This window comes from Salvia hispanica, chromosome 5 (assembly GCF_023119035.1).
Source record: "Salvia hispanica cultivar TCC Black 2014 chromosome 5, UniMelb_Shisp_WGS_1.0, whole genome shotgun sequence".
In the NCBI taxonomy this organism is placed as follows: Eukaryota; Viridiplantae; Streptophyta; class Magnoliopsida; order Lamiales; family Lamiaceae; genus Salvia; species Salvia hispanica.
In genome coordinates this window covers 20638690-20665089 of record NC_062969.1, presented here as the reverse complement: position 1 = coordinate 20665089, position 26400 = coordinate 20638690, and the positions used below count along the sequence as shown (strand labels likewise).

At 36.0% G+C, this 26400-nt stretch overlaps 4 protein-coding genes across 5 annotated transcripts in view; 2 read left to right on the top strand and 2 right to left on the bottom strand.

The window, feature by feature from the left end:
• The first annotated feature begins 1642 nt into the window (after positions 1–1642).
• Positions 1643–5080, top strand: LOC125189132 (putative disease resistance protein At3g14460). 2 transcript variants are annotated; one of them, XM_048086365.1, is made up of 2 exons: positions 1643–2872; positions 3234–5080. In XM_048086365.1, exons 1-2 carry the CDS (start codon positions 1790–1792, stop codon positions 4950–4952), a joined length of 2802 nt encoding a protein of 933 aa, XP_047942322.1. In that variant the 5' UTR covers positions 1643–1789; the 3' UTR covers positions 4953–5080. The 2 variants fall into 2 exon arrangements, with proteins under 2 accessions (XP_047942322.1, XP_047942323.1); XM_048086366.1 differs by having other exon boundaries at positions 1646–2872; positions 3246–5080.
• An 8898-nt stretch (positions 5081–13978) lies between these two features.
• Positions 13979–17054, top strand: LOC125186774 (putative disease resistance protein RGA3). The gene is made up of 2 exons (XM_048083219.1): positions 13979–16764; positions 16856–17054. The coding sequence occupies exons 1-2, from the start codon at positions 14161–14163 to the stop codon at positions 16859–16861; spliced, it is 2610 nt and encodes an 869-aa protein (XP_047939176.1). The 5' UTR covers positions 13979–14160; the 3' UTR covers positions 16862–17054.
• A 2594-nt stretch (positions 17055–19648) lies between these two features.
• On the bottom strand, positions 19649–22350 carry LOC125189600 (probable serine/threonine-protein kinase PBL7). The gene is made up of 8 exons (XM_048086861.1): positions 22167–22350; positions 21949–22082; positions 21752–21846; positions 20600–20925; positions 20350–20492; positions 20060–20266; positions 19845–19994; positions 19649–19778 (listed from the first exon to the last, which is right to left on the bottom strand). The coding sequence occupies exons 1-8, from the start codon at positions 22348–22350 to the stop codon at positions 19704–19706; spliced, it is 1314 nt and encodes a 437-aa protein (XP_047942818.1). The 3' UTR covers positions 19649–19703.
• Positions 22351–23962: 1612 nt separating this feature from the next.
• LOC125189598 (transcription elongation factor SPT6 homolog) overlaps positions 23963–26400 on the bottom strand; it is a 7038-nt gene continuing 4600 nt past the window's right edge. Inside the window, exons 14-17 of the mRNA XM_048086860.1 lie at positions 25738–26399; positions 25205–25414; positions 24579–25062; positions 23963–24489 (exon numbers count right to left, since the gene is read on the bottom strand). Of these exons, the coding sequence (XP_047942817.1) occupies positions 24101–24489; positions 24579–25062; positions 25205–25414; positions 25738–26399 (1745 nt within the window). The 3' untranslated portion in view covers positions 23963–24100. The remainder of the gene's footprint in view (positions 24490–24578; positions 25063–25204; positions 25415–25737; position 26400) is intronic.

Genomic DNA, 26400 nt, shown 5'->3' with positions numbered 1-26400 from the left:
CTCATATACGCTTTCCTTAACGTTGGGTATTAAAAATTCGGTATGAAAATTCAAACTGTAAAAAAAAGCATATAAGGAAGTTAAAAAAATATTACAAGACTTTAATTTCTTTCATTTCCTATTCTTTTACAAATAGTTAAAATGATTAAAATATAATTTTTACTTTTTATATTAATAAACATTTTCTTATCCTTTACTTTCTTTAATTTCAGAACATTATAAAAAAATTGAAGGAATATACGAAAAAAAATGTCAAACTTAAAAGTATGGCTTAAAAATTATGGGTTGCAATTCCTTTCGCATATACTCTTTTAGTCCCACAATAAGAGTCACACTTTGCCATTTTTGTTCATCTCACAATAAGAGTCAACACTTTATTTTTTTTATCATAAATGATATGTAGTTCCTACATTCCACTAATTCACTTCACTCACATTTTATTATAAAACCAATATAAAAAAGTAATCTCATATTCCATTAACTTTCCAATTCACTATTCTTTACACTCCTATTATGGGACGAGGAGTATTTTTCATAATCAAGTTAACCTTATTAAGATCTTAAGCAATACTACTTCCACGTATAAATACAAAGGTAAAAATGTACATATACAAAATATAAATTTAATAAATAATGAAATGTAAAGTAAAATTAATATAATCTCTATTACATGGTAATGTCATAATATTAAAAAAAATCATTTTCCTTTAGAATATGCTCAAAATTAAAATTTGTGAGACAGTTTGGTTTATTTTATGGATGAACATATTTGTTTATCACGAGGTTAATGGTATATTAAATTTGAATACTATGAACTTTTGCATTTTAAACTCATTTTTTACATTTTAGCTTAAACGTGCTTTTGTTAGAGTTTTGTATATTTTACGTCATCTTTCGAGTGATGGGATATAATAAAAGTTTTTATTTTATATCCTATGGAATAAAATAGATTAATTTGTCGTAATGGTGTTATGATTTTATATTTAATGATTGTTTTTATATATTTAAATATATAAGAAACGAAACAAGTCCAAGTCTTTATTTTAGTAGACCGGTTGTGGGCGAAGTTCACTTTAATGTAACACGGTCAGTTCTGAACAAAGGAAAAACAGTACAACCCAAATAGATTTTGACTACTAAGAATTAATAGCGGGGATGATTATGAGTCTTCGGACAGTGTTGCTTTGCAGCCGCAGACCTCGCACGTACCCTCTTCCGTGGAAATAAAATTTTTCCTTGTTCAGTTGGTGAATTTGTGAGGGTGGGAGTGGGGTGAAAAATATGCCCCAAAATAGAGTTCATTGGGAACAAAGTTGTACTCCCTCCGTCCCTCTGTAGCTGAATTGTATTCCTTTTTCGGTTGTCTCACTATAGCTAAGTAATTTTTTTTTTTGGCAAAAAATGCTTTACTCTCTCTACCTTCTTCATTTCTACTTTATTCTCATTTTATTTTACTCATTTAATATAATTTTTCTTAAATCTCATGACGAAAATAAACGTGTCTACTATAGAGGGACGGTGCGAGTACTAGACATAAATTCAGGGCATTTTCAACCAAACATGTTTTCGTAGCTCCCCAATCAATCAGAAGTTAAACAAAACTATGATTTCTGACAAAAAGCCACCAAACAATCAAAGAATCATAAGATTAACTGGACTCACCTATATTGTACAATTGCAAATTTTGATATGAATAGTCAAATAAGAACTCTGCACACACCAATATTTATTAGTGTTGTTTAGTTTCCATGTTATTCTTCCCCCAATTTATTTTGTAGAGAGATAGATAATGTCTGAAACCGATAAAGTTGGTTTAGTTCGTTGTCCCAAGTGTGAGAAAATACTGCCGGAGGTGACAGATTTCTCTATTAATCGATGTGGCGGTTGTGGCTCTATCCTCCGTCGCCCTTCAAGGCCTCCTCAAACCAAGACCATTTCTTCTGCACCTTCAGCTTCTTCTTCTCCATACTCGTTTTTTGAAGCTTTTTCTTTTCCATTTTCAAGTGAAGGTCTACTTCAATCTAGTGCTTGGCAGGAAAACTCACGATACATATCCAGATGGAGAGTGGTGAAGCACGCCGTCGTGGCAACCCTAAGATTGCACCGATTGGGGACGGATCGAAATTGGAACAAGACGGTGCCTAACTTACCTGATTTGGACTTGAAATCAACAATTGAAGCATCCGGCACCGGCAAGGTCTACAGAGTTGTCAATCGGCACACCGGCCTCACCTACGCCTTGAAGGAATTCCGCGATGATTCCTCCCAACGCCAACAAATCAGCGCCGATGTCCAGATCCTCAAGGAATTGGATCATCCCAACCTCGTCAAATGCTACGACGTCGTTTTTGGTGATGCCGGTGTGAGTTTCCTCCTCCTCGAGCCCTTGGATCGCGGATTTTCCAGCGTCACTTGTGAATTCGATCTGCTTACTTTCGCTTACCAACTTCTCTCGGGGTTGAATTTCCTTCACCGGAAGAGAATCCGGCATGGGGATATCAAACTCGCCAATATCTTCGTTGATCTTAACGGCCAAGTCAAGCTCTTGTATTTAGGGAAGACTTTGTCTAACACGACGCCGTTTTCTCCTGAAATTGGAGCAATACATGATGAATTCTCTTGGGATGTATGGAGTGTGGGGTTGTGTATTCTCAAATTGGGCAAATTGTCTGGCAGATTGAGTGAAAGTGAAGATGTTCAGAAACAGCCATCGACGGAGCTGCTGAGGTTTCTCTCAGCTTGTATGCAGGCAGATGTTTTGAAGAGATGGACGGCTGAACAACTTGTTCACCATCCCTTCTTTGATCAGCTTTCACACAAGAAAGAGCTTCAATTGAACAAAGAGATTCAACTTCCATCAATAATCGAAGAGGTTAGAATTACTAGTCTTTATTGTCAATGTAATTCAACTATATTCAATTTTGCTTCTCTTAACACTGGTCAGATTGCTACACCAATCTTATATTGAAATAAATAGATCTTCAGTTGAACCTGTTTGTGTGCATTATCAATAAATTTCAGAATGGCATATTATCAAAAGTCCGGGAAGATATCAGAAGAGACAATTTTCATGCATTTAACTAGCAGTTTAGAGAGTTATAGTCCCTTAAACTAATCTTTGCAATAGCTGAAATGTTGGATACCTTTGTTTTATGGACAATCTTCATTTCTTGTTTCGGTTGAGTTTCTGTGGCCGTGCCTCTTGTTTGTTCAACTATGGATAATATTATTAGTGCACTTTGCAGAAGGATCTATTTAATCTAAGAGAGCAACTGACGAGTCCTGTAAGGAAAAAACCCAGAATTTCTACTGAGGATGAGGATAGAGTATATAATCTGGAAACTCCAAAAGATTCAACTACTCATGAAGTTCCTGAAAGCTGCATTGAACATTGCAATCTGTTTCTTCCAGATTGTGAATTCGAAAAGGATAAATTGGTAAGGATGTGGATAGCTGAAGAATGCTTTGAATTGGGAGCGACTAAAAGAATGGAGGATGTAGGTAACATGTATTTTGATGCTTTGATCCAGAGGGAAGTCATTGTACCTTCCAAGTTTGATAATATTCTCAGGCAGACGATGTACAAGGTTAATACATCTCAAGTGCCGGATGGACTCCTTAAACAAGGTAACTATTTGAGGATCACTCCAAGTAATATGAATGAGATCGACAGCGGAGCATTGCATCTGACATGGAAGTGTAAGACGCTTGATCGAAGCTTTTCTGATGCTCTGAAAAATTTCAAACAATTGCATACGCTTGTTGTGCTTGGGGATCGTTGTGCTGTCACTGGCCAACTTCCAAGCGACTTCTTTTTGGGTTTAAAGCTTTTAAGAACGTTGGATTTGAGTCGCACTCATATAGCAGAGGTCCCAGGTTCAATTGGAAAGTTGGAATCACTGCGATATCTTGACATGTCTGGGACTCCAATCCAGCGGCTGCCTGAATCAGTTGATCGCCTCCACCGTCTCCAAACACTAAATCTGAAATATTGTGTTGGACTTTCTGCTTTACCAAGAGGATTGGGGAAGTTAGTTGAACTTCGCCATCTAGACCTCGACATTATTAGTCAATTGAAGTCCATGCCTGGAGGGATGGGAAATCTAGTAAAGCTTCAAACTTTACAAGCATTTATTGTGGGGAAAAAGAATGATGGATGCGGCATAGGAGAGCTGAAAAACATGAATGAGATTTCAGGGTCTTTTTCTATATCAATGCTTGAAAATGTCTCTGGTGCAGAGGAAGCAAGGGAAGCTGTACTATTGCATAAAACATATATCGACAAGCTGGAGTTACGATGGAATGATTTTGGAGATGCCGACTCCCAGGATACAGCTGAAATATTAGAATCCCTGCAACCACATTTTCACCTGAAAGAGTTATTGCTGTCATTTTATGGTGGATCAAGATTTCCGAGCTGGATGAGCAACCCATTCTATACCGATCTTGTGACCATGACTCTGTACAAGTGTATAAATTGTGCTATCCTGCCCTCCATTGGGGAGCTTCCGTCTCTCAAGATTCTCAACATTTTCCACATGGAAAATGTGAGGAACATCAGCATACTGTTCTGCAGGAATATTGTAACTACAGTGGTTAATGCATTTCCAAGGCTGGAGGAATTGACTCTTGAGGGCATGTCTGCCCTTGAAGAATGGACAGGAGTTGAGGATGGTGATTTCCCCTGCCTTGCCCAAGTTTCCATAAGATATTGCCCGGAACTTCGTCTTCTTCCATTGTCGCAGCTCTCCTCTCTTGAGCGCTTGGAAATAAGTCATTGCAAGCAACTGATTTCTTTGACGGAAGGGTCATTGCCTGATTCGCTTGATTCTCTAATAATAAGATGCTGCCCAGGAATAAACGAGAGGTGTCGCAAGGATGGAGTAGATTGGCCCAAGATTGCTGCTGTGAGAAACATATGGATTGATTTTGAAAAATTAGGTTTAGATTAGGGCTTGCAGTCCACATTTGTGAGTAACTGAGCTCGTGTTCTTTGTCCATTTCTTGTTTCGAGCTTTGTTTGTCAAAGTAAACATACAACTTAAATTGGGCGAAGTGAAGTGATCCAATATCACATGAACTTGCCTTGTGTTTTGGAAAACCTATTAGGCCATGCTTGGTATGATGGAATGGAATGAGGGAATGGAATGATATTCCTACCTCCATTCCATTCCTTTGCTTGGTAAATTTTTTCCTTAGGAATCACCATTCCATTAGGAATGGTCATTCCATTCCACATGGGAATACCCATTCCATCCATTTAGCTAAGGAATGGTCATTCCATTTCATTTTCCTTTCTTCTTATTTTAAAATTTAACAAAATTAAATAAATATTATTTAATATTATATTTAAATTTAATATCATCTCAATTTTAGCATAAATTAAAATTTTAAAATTTTTAATAATTGAAAAACACACACACACACCAACTCACACAAACACACACACAGCAACTCACACACACACACACACACACAAAACACAGCAAAACACACACACACACACAGCAACTCACACACAACAACTCACACAGCACACACAACACACACACAGCAAAACACACACACACACGCAGCAACTCACACACAACACGCACATGGCAAAACACACACACAAACAACTCACACACCACCACATATACACACACACATCAACACATGCATACACCACATATGCACACACTCATTTACGTGTATCGTACAAATTTATATGATCCAAAATATTGACAAAAATATTTTTGAATAAATATTTTTTTTATAGAATCAACATATTAAGTATTCATATTTCATTCCAATCCATTCATATATTATTTTGTAGTTACCAAGCATAGGAATGAAATCAATCAAGAAATAACAATTCCATTCCATTTGTAAACCTTACATTCACCAAGCACAAGAATGGAATGAAATTGTCATTCCATTCCCACCTTCATTCCATTCCCATCTCCATTCCATTCCCTCCTCATTCCATTCCATCATACCAAGCATGGCCTTAGGTGTTAGCTGATACAAAAGATTATGTGTATTAATAATTTAATCCTAAAATAGTGTATTATCTTCTTCATTAGCAATAGACCAACGCAGTAGTTCTCCTTCCTCCACAGTCATTTCATAGTTCGTATAGCCTGAAACTCCATCATTCTTTGTGCTCTTTGTTAGTCAATATTAGAAATGGGCCACTCACCCCTTAAAAGGCCTCATAAGGGGAAGGGTTATCCACACTTATATAGAGAAGTTAGGATCATCACCAAGCCGATGTGGGACAATGATTTGAAGAATTTAACACGCCCCCTCACGTGTGGGCCGAAATGACACATCGGACTTCCATCACGTGGGTAGGCAAGAGAAGAGATAAAGAGATAAACCATCATCGACTTGGGCCCTGCTCTGATACCATATTAGAAATGGGCCACTCACCCCTTAAAAGGCCTCATAAGGGGGAGGGTTATCCACACTTATATAGAGAAGCTAGGATCATCACCAAGCCGATGTGGGACAATGATTTAAAGAATTTAACAGTCAATAAACCAGTGTTGGCGTTCCTTCCTTCATAGCTCTTAGCCTGCAACAGTGGGATCGAATCGGTGCCGCCGTAGGTCAATGGCAGCTTCAAATCCTGACTCCAACGGTGCTAACTGCAAGGGGGAGGGGTCGGTCGACCCCCAATAGTGAAGAGAAAAGGAAAATAGTATCTATATGATCCCTCCACCCCAATAAATACGAAACATTTGGTTTTCGGCATAGAATTTTACGTCGAGTTGATGCACATTTTATAATGAGCAAACATGACTTTACTTATCAGATCTGACATCTCTTGGAAGACAAAATCAAACAAATGCATTATACTACTAGTACTAATATTTAAGACCAAGGAAAAGAGATTTAAGAAAGAAGAAACATAAAATTGGCTCAATTGGTTAGTAGTTGACAGTTAAACTGACTGATTTTTCATGTGCGTGGTAGTCCAAATACATTGCAATTTATATCTAACTAGTATATTAACACCTGTGCCATGCACAGGACATTAGAATTTCAAATAATGAATATAAAATTATAAAAAATATATAAAAAATATAAATTCAAATCAATGTGAAGATTTGAAAAAAGTAAATGTATTTATCTTATCCAACTCTAAATGAATAATTTACTACTTCCTAATGAATGCAATATCTATAAAATTTCAATTTATAATCTAAATAGAGTAAAAACAATAAAAATTAATGACAAAAAGAATATATATAACTATGTTCAAAGAATATGACTTAATTAAAATAAGATATGGAGTACAAATAAAGAAAATATGTGCGAGTAAAACAATGCTATGATAGTCATTAATCCAAATAAAAGGTAAATTAAAATTTCTTTGAGAAGTCAAGTTAAAAAATTTGTATTATCCAATAATCACACTTTAGTTGATTATATATTTCTTATGTTTAACTTGAGACCATAGCATCACTTGATATACATGGTCAAACACTAAATGAATTTTTAATATTGGAAAGAATAAATTTCTTACTTCTCACCACATATATGTATAAAAAGTAAACTATCACTTAAAATAACGATAATATTTTATGTATCTTTGTTGTTTTGAATAATGTGACAAATTACACTACTATTTATATTAAGAACTTATACAAACTTTATGAGTTAAATTTAATTTTAAATATATATAATTTCATCGTAATTTAATCTAAAAACTTAGCAGTATTGTTTAATTAATTAAAGGTGAATTAAAATATAAGAATAAAAAACTTTAATTGAGTAAATATAATGAAAATTATAAACATTACATATTTGTGTTGTCGTTTACCTTATGAATTAATTTGAGAAAAAGAATTGCAATAAAGGATTAAATCTCAATTTTAACATAAATAAATGGAAGACAAACTAAACTTAGCATAATTCTAATTTAAACTTATTTTACAAAAAAATTAATGGTAGTGCACTATTTTAAATGTGTTTCAAAGAGTACGATTACGACACAATTATTTTGTCATAAACTTATCCGATGAATACCATCACTCAAATACTATCATTTTTCGTAACTACTTTTTTTTAATAGTATAAATACAGATCAACTCAATTCTAATTATGTACACTAAATTTAAATGTAAATATATACAGCTTTAATATTAAATATAAATAATAAATTTAGTTTTAATATTGCATACGATAATTTTAATATCTAAAGGATTATTAAAAATGGAGTATTTAATAAATCAGTTATTGAATTGAAATAAATTTAATTTTAAAAATACATACTATTAATTTAAGACATAACAATTGAACAAAACACTCAAATTGAACTCTATTTACTAAAAGTTTTTTACCAAATTAGTATCGACTATTATTAAACTCTAAAATATAAAACACACATTTAAAGCTTAAAATAATCCAAGTATTATACCATAAAAAATAAATTCTTAATGCTCAACATAAATCCCAATATTATGAATAAATTAATAAACCCTTAAACCTAAAAGCAGCGCCGCTTCTCTCTCTTCCTCCCTCGCCAGCCGCCATTTTTCTCTCCCAAATCGGTGCCGCCACGACCACCGCCCGGCTCCCCGCTCCTTCCGTCGTGCCTCGCCAGTTCGTCCGCGTGCTTCACGCCCGCCGCCACCCGCCTCTCTCTCTGCTTCTCCCACAAATCGGCGTCGCCACGACCACCGCCTGCCCCACCGTTCCTGCTTCACCACATCCGGCCAGGTTGTTGTGTGATCCGGCATTTCAAGATTTGATTTGGTTCAACTTTCTTCATTCCCAATTTTTTTTATTGTTTGCTGTAATATTTTTCCACCATGCTCCGCCCACAGTTCGGCTGCTATGCCGGTGTCGAAAGTACTTAATTCAAGTATTTTGATTTTATGTTTTTCTATAGATTTCGTTAAGTTCATGTTCTTTTTTCTACGGTATTTATAGAGGGGAGAAATTTGGTATTGGAGTATTTGGGAAGCTCTGTCGTCTGCATTGTGTATTGAAAGTGTTTGGGAAATTTTGCATTGATTCTCGTCCAGAGGCAGTCGCTGCCTTGCCGCCACTGCCCCGCCTCCATCAGCCTTGCCGCCTTTGTCACCCATCGACGGAGCTGTTGCCGGATTCCAAGATTCATGCTATGCTGCAATCAAATATAAAATTATCAGCAAATCAATCAATAAATATGCGGATAAAATTAAAGTTGTGTGTATGTATAAGTGTTTTATCTTCTTTGAAAAGTCACTATTTCATTAGACCAATTTTTTGTCCAATAATATTTGCCTTTTTGCTATCCAATAGTAACCATTTTCCAGATGATCAAAAGGGTAAATAAAATAGCTTTACATTTTTCCTCCAAAAAGGGCAAAAATGTCTTTTCACCAAACTGTCCCTTTAGATTAGGGTAAATTCAGACTGAAACACATCGATTTGGGACCGAATCGGTCGGTTGGTCCGATTTTTAAAACAATGTAACAAACGCTCAAATCTAGCAACATCTCGATAAATATAATTTCTACCAATTAACTAGCGATTTCAACTATTTAGCTAACTCATTACATATTAAATTTCGAATTGATAGTGTTAATGGTTCAATTCCAAGTCGAAATCGGCAAATCTAGTTTTAAATAAGGAAATTGATCGATAATTTAAAGAACTTTGGATAAGTTTTAGTTTCCCCAAGAACTTAAAAGTTGGTTATAAATATAGTAACTTTATTGTTTTTGTTGCTGATTTTCCAGATCCCAAAAATTAAAATTGCCATGGCTTAGTTAAAGTCGATGTGTCAATTAAAAATGGTAGGTAATAGTATCACAAATTTTCGTACGAACTTCAATTTTGGGCATAAATAATAATCCGTCCCACACTCATGAGACCTAATTTTCTTCTTAGTTTGTCTCAACTAAGAAGACACATTGCTAAAAATATAAACACATTTATCTCTACTTTATTCTATCTCTATTACTTTATATTATCTCTTTTATTTTATTTTCTTCATTTCTCATACAAAATAAAATTGTATAAAATCACATTCAGCTCAAGGAATGAGTCATCTTTATTGGGATGGTCTCTCCATCCTTATTGGTGTATTATTAGTGGAGAATGAGATTCATTTCATTAGAGTGATTTTTTTTTTCTTAATTAAAATTGTTCTATTTTTAAGGGGCATCCAAATTGACGAATGTAATCTATTATTAAAATGATGGAGTTTTAATTTTGATGTTGTTGACGATTTCGCATGAACGGCAAATTAAAAATTAATGTGGCTAAAATAAAGCTAAAGTGAGAAGAAATTTATACAAAGACACGTTTTGAATATATGATTAAAAAGTTACAAAATGAAAAATTAGTTTCACATCATTATGTTAGGACTGGTATAAGAAGTTTCAGATTAACCTATTTTTCAAACATTTTAACGTATAAGAATGCCCAACTTTTATGCGTAGTAAACTTGTTGTGGACATGGTCGTTACCATAGGTAACCACAATCGGTTCTTTATTAAAGTAAAACGATTAGATAGAAGAATTTAACTATCTATCGAGAAAAATTAGAGTGTCAGTCCGCAAATTTAGAAAATAAGTAACAATAGTGTAACACTGATCTAAAAATGAGATAAGTCCTTCTTCGATATTTACTTAATTATTGATTGCCCAACTTTTATGCGTAGTAGACTTGTTGATTGCTGTTACTTAATTATTGTTGACAATGATTATTCACCATCTTGACATATAAAAGGTGTGGGTCTTTTGTAATTTGAAAATCTTGATATCTTGTGTGGTTATAATTAATACTTTATCGGTCTCATTGAAGATGATTTACTTTCCTTTTTAGTTTGTCTCACTCAAGATGATTCATTACTAAAAATAGAAATACCATTTATCTCTACTTTATTCTCTCTCTTACTTTACTCTTTCCACTCAACACACAAAATAAAGCTATATAAAATCTCGTGCCGCCCAAGAAAGGGGTCATCTTCCTTGGTACGAAGGGAGTATCTAGTAGTGTTAGTATTGTTATTGCAATGAATTTTGTATCAGACGAATTAGGTTTGATAATTTCCCCAATTAGTGTTCGGAAAATGTTTTATTATTCAGAAATCTGGCCGGTTGAAATTTATTCTATGTAATAATAAATAAAATTTTTGAACTTGACCATTCTTGGAAAAAGATAAATTAGTTACAAAGTCAAATAATAGACTTAAATTATATAGTGAATATTCATATCTTAAACACTAGAAATAACAAATTAAAGAGGAAGAATTTGTGATTAGATACTATTTATCTACAATGGCTCATAATAATACTACTTTGTTTGAGCTTAATTTAAATTAAGGGTCAATTTAATTTTTTTTTAAAAAAGACTAAGCAGGATTGATCAAAGTCCATCTTTCATATATCACTAATTTAACCCATAATAACTCTATATAAAGGAGACTAGAGGTAAAATAGTTTCACAATCTGAGAATTTGTGAATTTTAGAGTTTGAGAGTTAAAGACATAAATAATTTTTCTCACAATTTGAGGATTTCAAAATTCTCAAAGGAGAGAAAATCCAACTTCTTCTCCCTTCTAAGTTGGTATTATCTTCTATTGGTCTTACATATTACTCCACCCGTCTCTAAAAATTTGTCACTTATTTACATTTCTATCTTCCCTAAAAATTTATCACATTTTCACTTTTATCATTTTGATAGTGGACCCACATTCCACTAACTCAATCTCACTCACATTCATTACTACCTCCGTATTTTAAAAATAGAAACTATTTTCATTTTGGGTCGTCTCTTAAAATAGAAACTTTAAAATCTTTCTATTTTTGGATGTGGACCCCACAATTCACTAACACTACTTTCACTATTTTTTCTCTTTCTCTCTTACTTTATTCATTTTAAATGTTTCCATTATTCAAATATGGACGTAGTATAAAACTAGTACTCCCTTCGTGCCACTTTAAGCGACATATTTTTTTCTTCTAAATGACACATTTTTAAATATAGAAACGTCACTCACTCTACTTTTTTTCCATCTGTCTTACTTTATTCTCTCCACTTTACTCACAAAACAACACTACATAAAATCCCGTGCCGAATTAGAAAGGTTCCACTTAGAGTGGGACGGATGAAGTATATAAAAGTAAGACTCACATGCCAATAACCTTTTCAACTCACTTTCTATTACACTTTTTAAAACTCATGTCAAGTTAAATGGTGACAAATTATTAAGGACCAAGGGAGTAGAAGTTTTGTGATTGAGTAAGAAGAACTTCACATGGAGACATAGCAATTAATCTTAAATTCTTTGCGTTCTAATATGCAATTATCGATCAAATATATCCATTATTTGTTTATGCAAGTCTTCTACTTTGCATGATTCACCATACCCCCAATACACCTATGCCAATCTAGGGGTTGGTCGGTATGATATACCGTACCGAGAATGTCATACTGCATACCTACCGAAATATCATACTGCATACCGTACCGAAAAATTGCGGTATGACAAAATATCATACTGATACTATACCGAGTATTCGATATGATTATTTTTTTATACCGTTGTCTTACCTTTATTGCGGTATACCGAAATACGGTACGATATATCGAATCTACGGTATATATCAAATATTTGATATTACCGCGGTGCAGAAAAATTGATATCGTTACTGTACTAAAAATTATGGTATATCTAAAATCGATATTTTTAGTACGGTAAGTGTGGTATTTTAGTATTTTTTCCCACTACTATGCCTACCTAATCATGTCGAAAAATGACATCATCGTCTAATTTCAATAATATTCTACTCCCTTCATCCCATAACAGATGGCACACTTGAGGATTGACATGATATTTTAGGTGATACTCCTATTATTTTGTGTGTTAAATGGATAGAGAAAATAATATATTTATATTAATGTGAGAGGGAGCTTTTTCAAAAAAAGTAAAGGTGATATTTTTTATAGGACAAACTAAAAATAAAAATATGACACCTATTATAAAACGGAACGAGTACTTACTTTTTGATGACTTCATTTCCATATTAGGGTCGTGGAAAATCGACAACAATAGCAGCAAAAGTCATAGTAGCAAAATCCATCCAAAATTTAGATATTAGCTTATCCTTTTAAAATTTATTCTTTCAATCTCATTCAAGATACTCATCTTTTCTTTTTTGTTTGTCCCATTCAAGATGATCATTTTCCAAAATTGGAAGTAACCTTCTCTCTCATCTATCGTCATTAAAATATTCAACTACCTTTTTCCACTCTACTTTATTCCATCTAACAACACTTCCTAAAATTTCGTGTAACTCAAGAATGTGGTCATCTTGAGTGGAACGGAGGGAGTAGTTATTATTGAAATGGAAGTCGATTTTTGCACCTCCATTTAAAAACTAAAACCCACCACGTACTCCCATTTTATAATAGAGAAGTTATTTTGCAATTTTGGTACGGTCCATGTATAATAGTAATAGTGAAGTCATCATTTTAATAAAAGTAAACACATTTCTTTTTACTTACATTACTTTATCTTAGTACTCCCTCTGTCCCACAAGAATATGTACTATTTTCTTTTTAGTTTATCCCACAAGAATATGCATTTTTTAATTTTGAAAACTCTTTTCTTTCTAATTAGGTAAGACTCATTTGTCATTAATAAAATTTTAATTATTTTTTCTCTCTACATCTCTCTTACTTTATTAATATTGCATTAAAACCCGTGCCTTATTCAAAATGCATATGCTTTGAAGTCGAATAGAGTACTTTATTCTCTCACTTTATATTTTTCAATCTTTTTCATATACTATATTTTTTCTTCATCGATCCAATTGATGCAATGCTCTCAGACAAAATGTGGCAAGGATCACTTACTCCATTAATTCTAATCTATTTTTCTACGCTCATAATAAAATAAAATAATTTTATAAATATGAGCGATTTTAATAAGTGATCGGGACCCTGTTTGATTTTGTCGTGAGTGTAGAGTGGGAATGAATTATGATTAGTGTATCCTTGAAGGACAACATAAATTTTTGGTTGTTAGTTTAGTGCAGGAATAAACTCTCAATGGAAATTCAATTAAACACACCACCGTAGACTTGGAGTTTACAGCGAAGACTTGTTTCTCTTTCTCTACATTTCCTCCATTATTCAACATCGATCCATCACTAAACCTCAAACACACATGGATTCCGTTCTTCAAGCTGGTGTTGTATCGGCGCCGCTGCAAGTCTTAATTGACAAGTTTTCGAGCTTTGCTGTGCGAGAGGCGAGCGTAATATTAGGCGGCGATGACGAATTCCGGAAGCTGCAACGAACACTTGAAAGGATCAGAGCAATGGTTGGCCGTGTAGAAGAAAGTCGCTCCCTTTTCTCCAACACCATCAGCGGTAAGGCGTGGAAGATGTGGCTACAACACGTGGACGCGCTCTCCTACTCTGCCGATGATCTGCTCGACGGAATTTCTCTGGATCTCGCAAAGCACGCTGCCAATCGAGACCAATTGCAGGTACCCGACATCATCCTTTCACCTTTCAACTTGACCCTACCTCGTCAATTGAGTAAAATTAGGGGAGAATTGGACGAGATTGCCCATGAAATGGATGTACTTTATAAGACCGAATTCACAAAATTGGGCTGTGCCTATGAATGTAGGCCAGCTTACAATGGTGTTACAAGCTCTTTGGTGGATGAGGGGTCTGTGATTGGGCGCGATGGGGATAAGAATGTGATTGTTGAAAAGCTATTGGATGAGGGTTTGAGCACAAGTAGAGTTTCTGTGGTTTCCATAATTGGCATGGGTGGGATTGGGAAGACCACTCTTGCTCAACTTGCTTACAATGACAACAGAGTTGTTGATAAGTTTGATCTGAAGATGTGGGCTTCTTTGTCAATGGGTTTCGACACCGTTTCCATCACAGAGTCGATCATAGAGTCTGCGTCGGGGGAAAACTGCATCTTGTCCTACCTTGATCCTCTTCAACTTAAACTTCAGGAGTTGATTCGTGACAAGAGGTTTTTACTTGTGTTGGATGATTACTGGAGTGAAGAGTACAGAGATTGGGATATTTTGTCTTCTCCTTTCAGAGTTGGAGCATTTGGTAGCAAAATCTTGTTGACCTCGCGAAGCATGATTGTGTCACAAATTGTAGGAGCAGTTCATTCACATTGTGTGGAGACCTTAAGTGATGACAATAGTTGGGAACTGCTTAAGCAAAGAGCAACATCGGCTAGAAATCTTACATCTGAATTTGAACGAATTGGAAGAGAGATAGCGATAAAATGCAAAGGGCTGCCTTTAGCAGCAAAGACTGTTGGAGGCATGCTGCACTTCAAAGATGATCCAACCGAATGGATCTCTATTCTAAACAGTGAATGGTGGGACTTGTACATGAATGGCAATGACATCTTTGCAGCTTTAGCCTTGAGCTATCATCATTTGCCGCCACATTTGAAAAAATGTTTTGCTTATTGTGCTATGTTTCCAAAGGATCATGACTTTGAAGTGAGTGAGTTGGTTTTTCTATGGATAGCTGAAGGATTTGTGCATCCCACCAGAAATATGGGGATAGAAGATCTTGGCTATGACTACTTCAAGAATCTACTCCAGAGGTCATTTTTCCAATCATCGGGTGTTAATGTTCGTGGTGGAGAAGTGTATAAGATGCACGATCTTATTCACAGCATGGCTCAATTAGTCTCATCCCGTACTTCTTTGCACCTGAAAGATAGCCAATCAAATGAAAATCTTGAATTATTCAAAAACACTCGTCATTTATCTTTGGATTGTCCAAGCAGGCAACCAAGAGTGTTAGAGGGCTACCTTTGGTATGAGAATTTGAGAACGCTTAAAGTCATGTCTGTATGTGGCGGCAGTATTGAAGTTTCATACCTTCTTTTTTTGAAATTGAAGTCTTTGAGAGTGTTGGATTTGAGCCGCACAGGCCTTGTTGAGCTGCCTGAGTCCATTGAGAACTTGAAATATCTGCGTTATCTCAATCTATCTGAGAATGGTGGCTTCACCAGACTGCCTGAGTCGCTTGCCAATCTTTTTAGTTTACAAATACTAAAGCTGGAGCAGTGTCCTAATCTCCATGAACTGCCAAGAAATATGAAGAAAATGGTTAGTTTGCAGTATCTTCATTTGGACATAAAGCAGCTCAATGGAATGCCATCAGAGTTGGGAAAGTTGGTCAATCTTCAAACTCTACCTGCATTTATTGTGGGAAGAACTGAAGGTCATGGAATTCAAGAGCTTAAGAACATGAAGTTCTTGAGAGGATGTCTTTCTATCAAGAATCTTGACAATGTGCCAACTGTGGACGAGGCCAAGCAAGCTATGCTGCTCACGAAACCATTTCTTGATCGGCTTGAATTTGAATGGAATGGATGTGGAGACAGTAACCATCATGAACAAATTCTTCATGGTCTTCAACCACATGAAAATTTGAAGGAGCTACTACTCACCAACTATAATGGTTTTTCATTGCCGGGTTGGTTTAGTAGTCCCCTCTGCAAGCTTTTAAGTATCAACTTGCAGAGTTGCAACTACTGCCACATTCTTACCCCTCTTGCAAAGCTTCGATATTTGAAATCTCTTACGATCGATGACATGGCTAATTGGTCTCAAGTTAACCAAGACTTTTCTGGTTTTCAATCGTTGGAGTATCTCGCAATGAAGAACATTCCAAATTTGGTTTCATGGTGTATGTTCCGTGGCAGCCGGTTCCCTCACCTTCACACCCTTCACATTAATGATTGTCCGATGCTTACCAATCTGCCGTCGCTTGTGGGTGCTACTCGTTTCCATTCTCTAGACATTAATCAATGTCCCGAAATTCGTTCGTTGCCACATGATGGTCTCCCTGGTTCTCTTGCAGAAGTGACAATTTCAGACAGTGGTCTTCTCACAGATAGATGCAGAGTACAAGAAGGTGCAGATTGGCATATGATTAGATCAGTTCCAAAGATAGTTATTGACTATGTGGAGATCGATTGGGCCGAGAGAAGCTTTTAGAAAAAAATTGATGCACATTTTTTTATTGCATTTCTAGTTTTTAAGCAAATGTTATAGTTTCACTTGTTTGCATGCAATTAATTAATTTACTTTTCTCATTGTGTGTACTTAAAAAATATTAATACTAGCAATAGGTTGTTTCGTACTAGCAGTAGAAACTGGGGTCAGTTTATGCAAGTAGTGTAACCAACACTTACGGAGAACTAATTTATTTTTATATTTATCAAAATTATAAAAATTTAGGCAATATCTATAGCCAAAAAAGTATATTACTCCCTCCGTCCCAGATTTGTAGTAACATTTTGCCATAAAAGTCCGTCCCACATTTGGAGTAACATTTAGAATTTACCATATTTGTACATAAAATTTTATCTCCTTATTCACTAAAATTACACTCAAATGTCATTATCTATATTAAAATAAATCAAAACAAAAATTAAAAACCAAAAAGTCAAAGAGGGATCCACCTTCAACCAACTCACTTCATTTATTACACACTTCATCGTCTCACTTCATTTATACACACTACATCATCTCACTCCACCATCTCATTTCATTTATTACACACTCCACCTCTCACTTCATTAATTACACTAGGCCTGCTTAACCGGTTCTCCGGTTCTCGGGTACCCGGAATCGGAACCGGAACCGATCGGGTAATTGAAGAACCGGAACCGAAGAATCCGGTTCCGGTTCCGGTTCTACCCGGAACCGACCGGTTCCTACCCGGAACCGAATAATATATATTAAATTTAATTTTTTTTTACTAAAATTGAAGTATAGTAATTAACGGTAATTCATTTATTATTATCAAGGTTGGTTTTGATTCTTTAGTATTACTGAATGTATTCATTTGCTACTTTGATATTGCTTAAAATAAATGCTACTCTTGTTTGACAATATAATTTTCCAATTTATGTGTTTGGATCATTATTTACCATTATACTTTGAGTTCTTTAAACAAAAATAATTTTAACAGATCATGAAAGCTCTTAGAGGAGTCAAGGTGGAGGTTACCAATTGAGGAAACATGCGAAAGAATATACCGTAATTCTGGTTTGACATCACAGATAACTCGTGGGCTAATGTGAGAATCATATTTCTTGATACTAAGTGGAGATAATATAATTGTTGTTATATATAAGTTAAATCTAGTTTGGTGTCAGATTAAAATTAGGTAAATAATAAACAACTTTTCGTTAATTAGTATACTTAAATTAAAATTAAAACTACAAATCGGTTCTGGTTCGAAACCGGTACCGGCCGGTTCTTACCCGGTCGGTTCCGGTTCCGGTTCCGGTTCCGGTTCTTACCTATTGTTTATATTTTTATGAGACGGAAGGAATATTATTTATGATAATAAATCTGACATTAAATTGAAGTATATAAATTAATTATAGAAAGTTTATAATTTTAATAAAAATAAATTATCATAAAATAACATTCATATATATATATATATATATATATAATATGAATTTAATTTTAAAATTTATCTATTTACATTTTTCCATGTTAAGAGTTGCAATATGATGATAGTCACCTTGGATGTTAACTTGGAGTATTTTTCAATTTGAATAATGAAAATTTTGAATCCTCATAAGTATTTGAAACGCGCATAGTAAAAATATTGACGAATATATTTCATAAATTAATAAACTTGTCAAAATTTTAATCAATATTCAATGATCTTATTGTAGGGGTGTGTTAACTTTCTTAAGTTGCTAACTTGCTAACTTGCTAACTCCTCAACGCAATATATTATAAATGTCAACCCAATGACATTAAAATGTCAACACATAATTTTGTTGAACTTCAATATAATGTGTTGATATTATGTGTTGACATTTTGAAGTCACCGTATTGACATTTTTAATACACTGTATTGATGAGTTAACAAAGTTAACAACTTAAAAAGTTAGCAATATAACGCACCCCAAAATATAAAATTATTGATATTCAAGAAGGGGAGTGTTAGGGTGCCACCATCCCTTAAAATAACACCATACCACTATTCCTAGCCAATCATTTGTACACGTGGACGAATAATAAGCTGCCACGTGGCAAAAAAAAAGAGTTGAAAAACTCGGCCAGCGATTTGTTGCTCTTTATACAACAATTTTTCTTGTCTAGCAATATCCAACACGCTATACAACAATCTATAGATTGTTGTGTAGTGTTTGTAATATTGCTGTGTAACGTTTATAATATTGCTGTATATATGGTGTCACGGTGTCACTTTAAAAAGTGTTGTCATTTTAACACAAACCTATTCAAGAATATATTAGTGATATCTTCATATCTTTGTGTATCTCTATTTTTTAAAAACTAGTTTTAGTAATTTTGTACTCCCTCCATCCCAACTAAGTTGAGTCGTATTCCTCTTTGGGATGTCCCAACTAAATTGAGTCATTTCTTTTAAAAAAAAAAACAAAACATCCAATCACTTTTACTTTATTTCAATATCTACTTTACTCTCTCTTTATCTTCCTACTTCATTCCTCTCTCCTACTTTTCAATATAATTTCTTAATCTACGTGCCCAAAAGTTATGTCTCAACTTAGTTGGGTCAGAGGGAGTATTAATATATGGATATTATATTTTGAAATTAATAAATATTCAATAAAATAATTTATGGAATAATAAATTCATCATTGTATCATCAAGCATGACTTATCTCTCAAAAGGTAGAACATTAATACACCAAATTCTCACAATTCAGATTCAGTAGGAGAGAATTCTTCAACACCACAGCGATTTATAACGTCCGACAATGCTTTCACAACCTAGGAAAAAAAAGATGAGCAAAAATGTTAAGAGAAAGCAATGGAAAGAGTTAGCATTAAAGTTACCTTGTTGATTGAGTATCTACTATTGGGATCCAAGCTGAGGCATTTATCAGCCATGCGAACCAACCAGTAGAGCTGGTAAACATCGGGGCTATCTTTCAGCGTTGGATCTGTTAGTTCTGTGTATTTCTTTTGCCTTAGCAGCGGCCTCGCCTGCAACAAAATTGTGAGTTTAATTCCTACAAACAATGGCATTGCCTTTGTGAAGATGAACTTACCCATCTCAAGTAGCTTTGGCCATCGGTGTCTTCTATCGTCTTTCTCCCTGTGATCAGCTCGAGAAGCACCATGCCAAACGCAAACACATCAGCTTTACTCACTTCTTTCCCAGTTTCATCGTACTCTGGTGCCAAGTGTTCATAAGTCTTCATGGCTGACCGCTCTCCTAACGTCTCGTATTCATTCATAAATCCGTAGTACGACAGCTGATCACACATGTTTCCGCTGTAAGAGATCATCTATATCCATTTCCATCATATTTCTTTTCAAATATATCAAAAAACTTTACCATCGGTTGAAAATCATGTGTTACAAGGATGTTGCTTGGCCTCATGCTTCCATAGATTCCTTCTTCGTGCAAGTATGCCAACCCTTTAGCTGCACCGTATGCTATGTTTATTCGTATTTCCCATGTCATCTTCTTGTTTCCATCTGCACAAAATCACATTCATTCAAAGATAAAAGAACAAAAAAGAGATATGTATGTATATATATATAGGTCTTGTAAGTTGATTGAGATCACTACTGTCTCTACTCACCAGATAGATGTGTGTTGAGAGAACCGTTGCAGATGTACTCATACACGAGGAATCTGTTTGGTCCCTCTGAGCACGACCCTATGAGCAACGCCACATTCGAATGCCTAACTCCCTCCAGCATCCGAACCTCTCTCTGATAATCTTCCTCTCCCATTGTTACTGAAGGGGTCTCCCTGATCAGAATTTTCCTCTGATCGTTCAACAATCCGAGATAGGTTTTGCTTCCATGATCCGACATCAAGTTCTGAGAGCAGAAGCCATTTGTTGCAATCTGCAGCTCAGCATAAGTGAAGTTCATCTTCTGTCTATACCATGGCCTTGTGTTTCTACATGAACAACATAGCAAGTGGCTACTTTCCCACCCTTCTTCCCCTGCACCTCAACTATAAGTATTTAACACACACACTTTTTTAGAAATTTTACTATAACTTACTGTTCTTCTGGTCGGTAGTAACCTCCCCTTTTGTGGCAGCTTCGTCGATTTGAGGTGCTCTTAAAATCTGAATGGTGTGGTCAGATTTGATCCTTGATATTCCACAGGACAAGTTTTTGATGAAGTATTTTGTTTCTTTCCTCAGTTTCCTACGAGAATCGTTTTCGTATAAGCAATTCTACGGTTGAGTTGAGTAGTCTTACCTATATTTCATTTTCCTAGTTCAGTTGAGTAGTTGTTGGAGTGTGGGCCATTACTTCACAAATGGGCAAGCTGAGGGACTAATGCGCAAAAAGTTACAAGAGTGAATTGAAATTAGGTTAGGCAACGGCTAATTTGGGGATTGTGAGCTGGAGCTTGAGCTCATTCTGTTACGCTGCCTCACCTTCGCATATAAGGCTCGGAGTTGACGGTTTTCAGCTCAAGAAAGAGTGTGGTGCATTAGTCTTTGTGAGGAAATCATTGTAGCGAGGTTGAGCTGATTGATTTCTAGAGTGCATCATTTGTATTGCGTTTGATCTTGAATTCACTTTCTGTAATTGTTGTGTGTGAATGAGCAATAAAGATCGAGTGTTTTTCCCGTGGATGTAGATCACATTGATCGAACCACGTATATCATTGTTGCTGTGGTATATTGGATACTCGTTCTTGGTTGTTTGTTGTTCATAGCTATCCGATCAATTCTTAACAATAGTAATTGAGGATAGATTTACAAATACCTTCCAAGAACTACATGCGTGGCCTGGTAACTTTTAGCGTATTCGACTGCTACTTCTTTCAGCATGCCGGCTTCTACCGTGATCCCAAATTCAACCTAAACATTTACAACATAATGTTAACTCATTTTATAGCATATAGATAGACAGATATAGTAGAGAAATTTAGTCTTGCTATCTAATATTAGTAAATCAATCACCTGTAACATATCTGCAGCAACCAACATCTCTTTAAACTCCAGTGAGGTTGAGTATCTGACAAGTGTCTTGTAAATTTCTTCTTTGATATCTGCCTTGTGTTTGTTAATCGTTGCACTTGAATGCGTCTTGGATTCTTTAAACATGTCATGAATTAGTACTCAGATTTTATCTTCGAATGGATCATCATCACATAGACGAGAAAAGGGTAATTTCTTACTTAGCACGAGGCCACATCTCTTAGCTTGAAATCTATGTTTCTCTGTAAAAGCTTCAGTGATCACAAGAAGCTTGATGATGCTACCATAGCTGAGCGATAACTGAACCACCATGCTCCTAAGAGAAATACTGAGCTGTTTCGAAGCATCATGGATGATCAGCGTCCTTTGCCTGTTCGTAGTCATGGCTCGTGTTGAAGAATGAAGGAGCATAAATCACTTGACTAAAATCATGCAAGTTTCAAGGGCCTTAATTCAGTAAAATCAAATATTAGTAATTCTTTTCATGCTATAAATAGATTAACATGTAAGAATCTTGAAAAGCAACAAAACTTTCAAAAATACCTTGTTGTTTTTGACTAAGAATATAAGCATATTATGAAATATACTAAGTTGTCAATGTTAATATCAAGAACAATGAATGAGTAGGAAAAAAAGGTGCAGTAGAGAATAATGGTAAACTATTTTATATGAAGAGATTTTTTTTGCAGCACTTGGCCTTGTTGTTTTGTATCCATTGCATGTGTTATTTGTTGTCTTCACTACATGATTTGAATATAGATGAGAGGTTAGTTTATGATCACTATTTCAGCTTCTTGTCTTAGTAGTTGCACCATCCATTTTCACTGCACGATTATCACAAAGAAGCAAAATATTCATCAAATTATGAAAACACGTTGTTACTGATATTCCAATGTTGCTGCATGTTTGTATGGATAAAGACAAGAATTCCTCAGTTCTTGCTTCCTCTCTAGTTGTTTTCTTGAAAGTTTATGTCAGTAATACAAACTGAATTTATCACGTGATAGTTTTTTAGTATGAATCTGGTAATGTTCTTATGTGACCGGAAATATTGCTGGAAAAAAATGGCGATCGCTTTCCTTGAATATTAACTGTTGTTGATCTGTGCTTAGTCAATTGATTGAGTAGACTGATTTTTGTTTATTGCCTTCATTTTTCACAAGTTTTATATTGACCCTATGCTTAATTACTTGTTTATGCAAACACCTTGTGCAAGAGAGATCATAGATGTCGAGAGCCAACGGGCAGCTCATTGGTGGTATACTAATTTCCAGGAACCCGGGCTCAATCTGGTTTGTGCAAACTGGGAAGTGAACAAGGTTTTGTTCAAGATCTTGACGATGCAATTAGTATGGAAGCCCTCTCGAATTTGGATTGATTGGGGCATCGTGGAATTCACTCCTCGTGTTGCCAGGCAGCAGTGGCCTCTTGGAACGTAACTCTTGTATTGACCAGGATTTGAGGAATTTCTTCAACATGTGACACAGAGTGATCAGAGCGTGCCTCCATTGATGCCTTACTGACCATCAAGATTTTAACTCAGACACGTGCTGTTTGCAGAGAAGATTTCGAACTGGGATCTCAGGTACCACTCAGATTGCATAATGCCATGGAACAACGAGCTTCGTATCCAGTCTGTCGCCAGGAGTTGGAGAGAAGAAACAACAGCAGCAGCAATGGAGAATGTGGGAAGACAGGGGGAGGAGGTGGTCTTTCTTGTGGCCTTTTCGTTCGTCTCGTTCCACTCATAACCTGCTGAGACAGTCGAACCAAGCCCGGTCCCATGCCATGAGTATTGATCTTTATCAATTACAACAAATCGTGCTAGTATTTAACTTAGTCGTAATATTAAGGAGAGTTTTAATGAAATGCATATAAAATCGCTTGACATTGAATTATCCAGCAGGCTAAATTTCATTGTGACAGAACTGACTTCCATATAAAATATATAGCCTTTGCTGAACAGAGAAACAAAAAAAGGCAATAGAAGACCATCTAGAAATCAGAATGAAAGATTCAAAATAGACCAACTGATAGTAGATTGTCCAAGAAAGAAGCTAGGAGCTGAACGCCTATTCAACACGAGAATTCAGTAGTATAGATAATAAAAATTACAAGAACATCCTGATATTTATCACCAACCACCACCATCTGAACTCTTCTTGGCATCTCCCCACCCTGAATTACCTGCATCCGCACCCGAACCACCAGCATCTCCTCCCCAGCTACCCCAACCAGTGCTGCTGCCCTCACCAGCATTACCACCACCACCGCCGCCTCCCCAACTACCACCGCCCGGTGAATCCTGGGCTTTTGATCCAGAGAAGCCACTCCCCCATCCACCACCACCATCGCCATCCTTGGAACCCCACCTTTGTGAACCACGGTCTTGGTCCTGCCTGTCACCCCTGCCATTACCATAAGAATCTGACCCACGGCCCCGGCCACGTCCACGTCCTCGCCCACCATATGGTCTAGGTGCTCCACTGGGATGCCCATCACCATTTCTGTAATCACCCCTCCCTGCAAGGAAAAGCAAATTGATGCACATTTATTATTCACAAAATTTATTTATGAAATGCACAAGTGAATTAAATAATTTCAAATCTTACCACTTCTAGGACCAGAATTCCTGTCTCTGTCTGAAGACTGGCCTCCTCTCCAGCCTCCATCATTGGATGAATTGCCCCACCCACCACCAGACCCAGATGAGCCCCCAGTTGCAGGACTCCTCATTGGCACCATAGCAGCAACTGATCGTAGCGATGGAGTAGAGTCAGATGAGTCATCAATATGTTTCTGAAAATAAGCCACAAGACGGTCTATATCCTCAAACATTCGTTTCCGGAACTTAAATCCCTTTGGATAGAGACCTATGTACTCGTGATGAGGATTAGAACTCCGTATATACGTCAAGATGAATGTGCCAGGATGCTCGTGAGATATTCCAAAGCAATATACAATTCTCATAGGATTCTCGGCCTTTTCAATTCTGAGGAGCTCATCAACTTCAGTTTTAGTACCCCTCCTGAACTTTCGGTAATTCAGCATTGACTTCAAATGAGCTACCAGTGGATCTACATAACGATCCATTACCTGCATGAGGGTTAATCAAACTCGCATGCTTTCAGGGAAATAAAATATCTAATCTGGAAAGGGCATAAGATATTTTATTCAGATAATACAATTCCATAGCCTATGATCAGTAACTCTCCAAAATAACAGCTCCATAAATTACCTCATCAAGATCTTCAAATGTATCCTCTCCGATTTTCAGTGTTTTCCCGATCCGAAGCAAGCTGGTTATATCCTTGTGCTCTTTTCCACCTTCTACAATGTCCTTGTTCGCATATACCCCATCATAAACTTTCAGAGTCAATGTCAAAAATGATGGCCCACGAGAACTAGGGCGTATGACACTTTCACCGGGATCCTTGTCAGACAAAAACTGTTGACAGGAATCAAAGGGTATAAGAACTCAAAGACATGAAAGCATTTCGAAACAGGAAGAGTAAGTAGCAGCAGTAAGCTATTAAAAAATCATGTAAATGCACTTTTTGGAATGATATCACAATCTGGACTCAATAAAACGAATCTTCACCAGCATAAATTACGCTTCGCATGTGAATGAACCTTAGATTAAAAGGTAATCAAACCATATCAAGTCCAAGAAAAAAAAAATCAATAATCCCAAATACCAAATAAATACGCAAGTGCCAAGCAGGCCCACAAATGAATTGTGAAAGACTACAATAGAAGATCACAACAAACCTCTATCGCAGCATCAGACGTTATATTTTGGAAGCGTGGGTGAACGATCATTCTCGGCTTGAAATGCTTCTTTGCAAGTTCCTTCTCCTTGCGAGCTTTTTCCTGAACAGTTTGCAGAGTACCGCGTTCTTCATGATAGTAAGGATCTGTCATTCTGTGACTCTTGTAACGGTTACTCCTCATTTCACTTTCTCTACAAGTTAAAAACACCTGATAGCGATTTTTCTGAATTGATTTAATTCTGCAAGTCAAAATATCACCCTCACTCAGCTTCTCATTTAACTCATTGATATCCCTCCAATCATCCATGTAATCCTCCTTACTGAGAATGCCAGCTAATCCAGATTCAAGGACGCAAATTGCTCTCTGACCCTGAACCTTTCGAACTGTGGCCTGCACAATTCTTCCTTCAGAGAGTTCCTCTTCAGTCTCTCCAGTGATCATGCCAAACTCTTCATCCTGACTTGGTTCTACAAAGGGTCTGCGACGATCCTGAAAACCTTCCATCAATTCCAATCTAATATCATTGAGGGTTTCTTTCTTGTTCAGATGATTTTTCTGCTCAGCATATTCATGAACATCTACAGCTCTCAGTAAATGTGGCTTCTCCCTGACATGCTCGATCGCCATTTCCAGGACATCGTCGTCGTCATTGGCATCATC

Excerpts from the sequence above, each read along its gene's own strand:
- LOC125186774 (XM_048083219.1), top strand. The coding sequence starts at position 14,161 with ATGGATTCCGTTCTTCAAGCTGGTGTTGTATCGGCGCCGCTGCAAGTC.
- LOC125189132 (XM_048086365.1), top strand. The coding sequence starts at position 1,790 with ATGTCTGAAACCGATAAAGTTGGTTTAGTTCGTTGTCCCAAGTGTGAG. Across the intron at positions 2,873-3,233 it reads TTCCATCAATAATCGAAGAG|TGCACTTTGCAGAAGGATCT; the intron begins GTTAGAATTACT and ends TAATATTATTAG.
- LOC125189600 (XM_048086861.1), bottom strand. The coding sequence starts at position 22,350 with ATGACTACGAACAGGCAAAGGACGCTGATCATCCATGATGCTTCGAAA. Across the intron at positions 20,493-20,599 it reads TCTCAACACACATCTATCTG|ATGGAAACAAGAAGATGACA; the intron begins GTGAGTAGAGAC and ends GATTTTGTGCAG. Across the intron at positions 19,995-20,059 it reads GCCAAAGCTACTTGAGATGG|GCGAGGCCGCTGCTAAGGCA; the intron begins GTAAGTTCATCT and ends ATTTTGTTGCAG.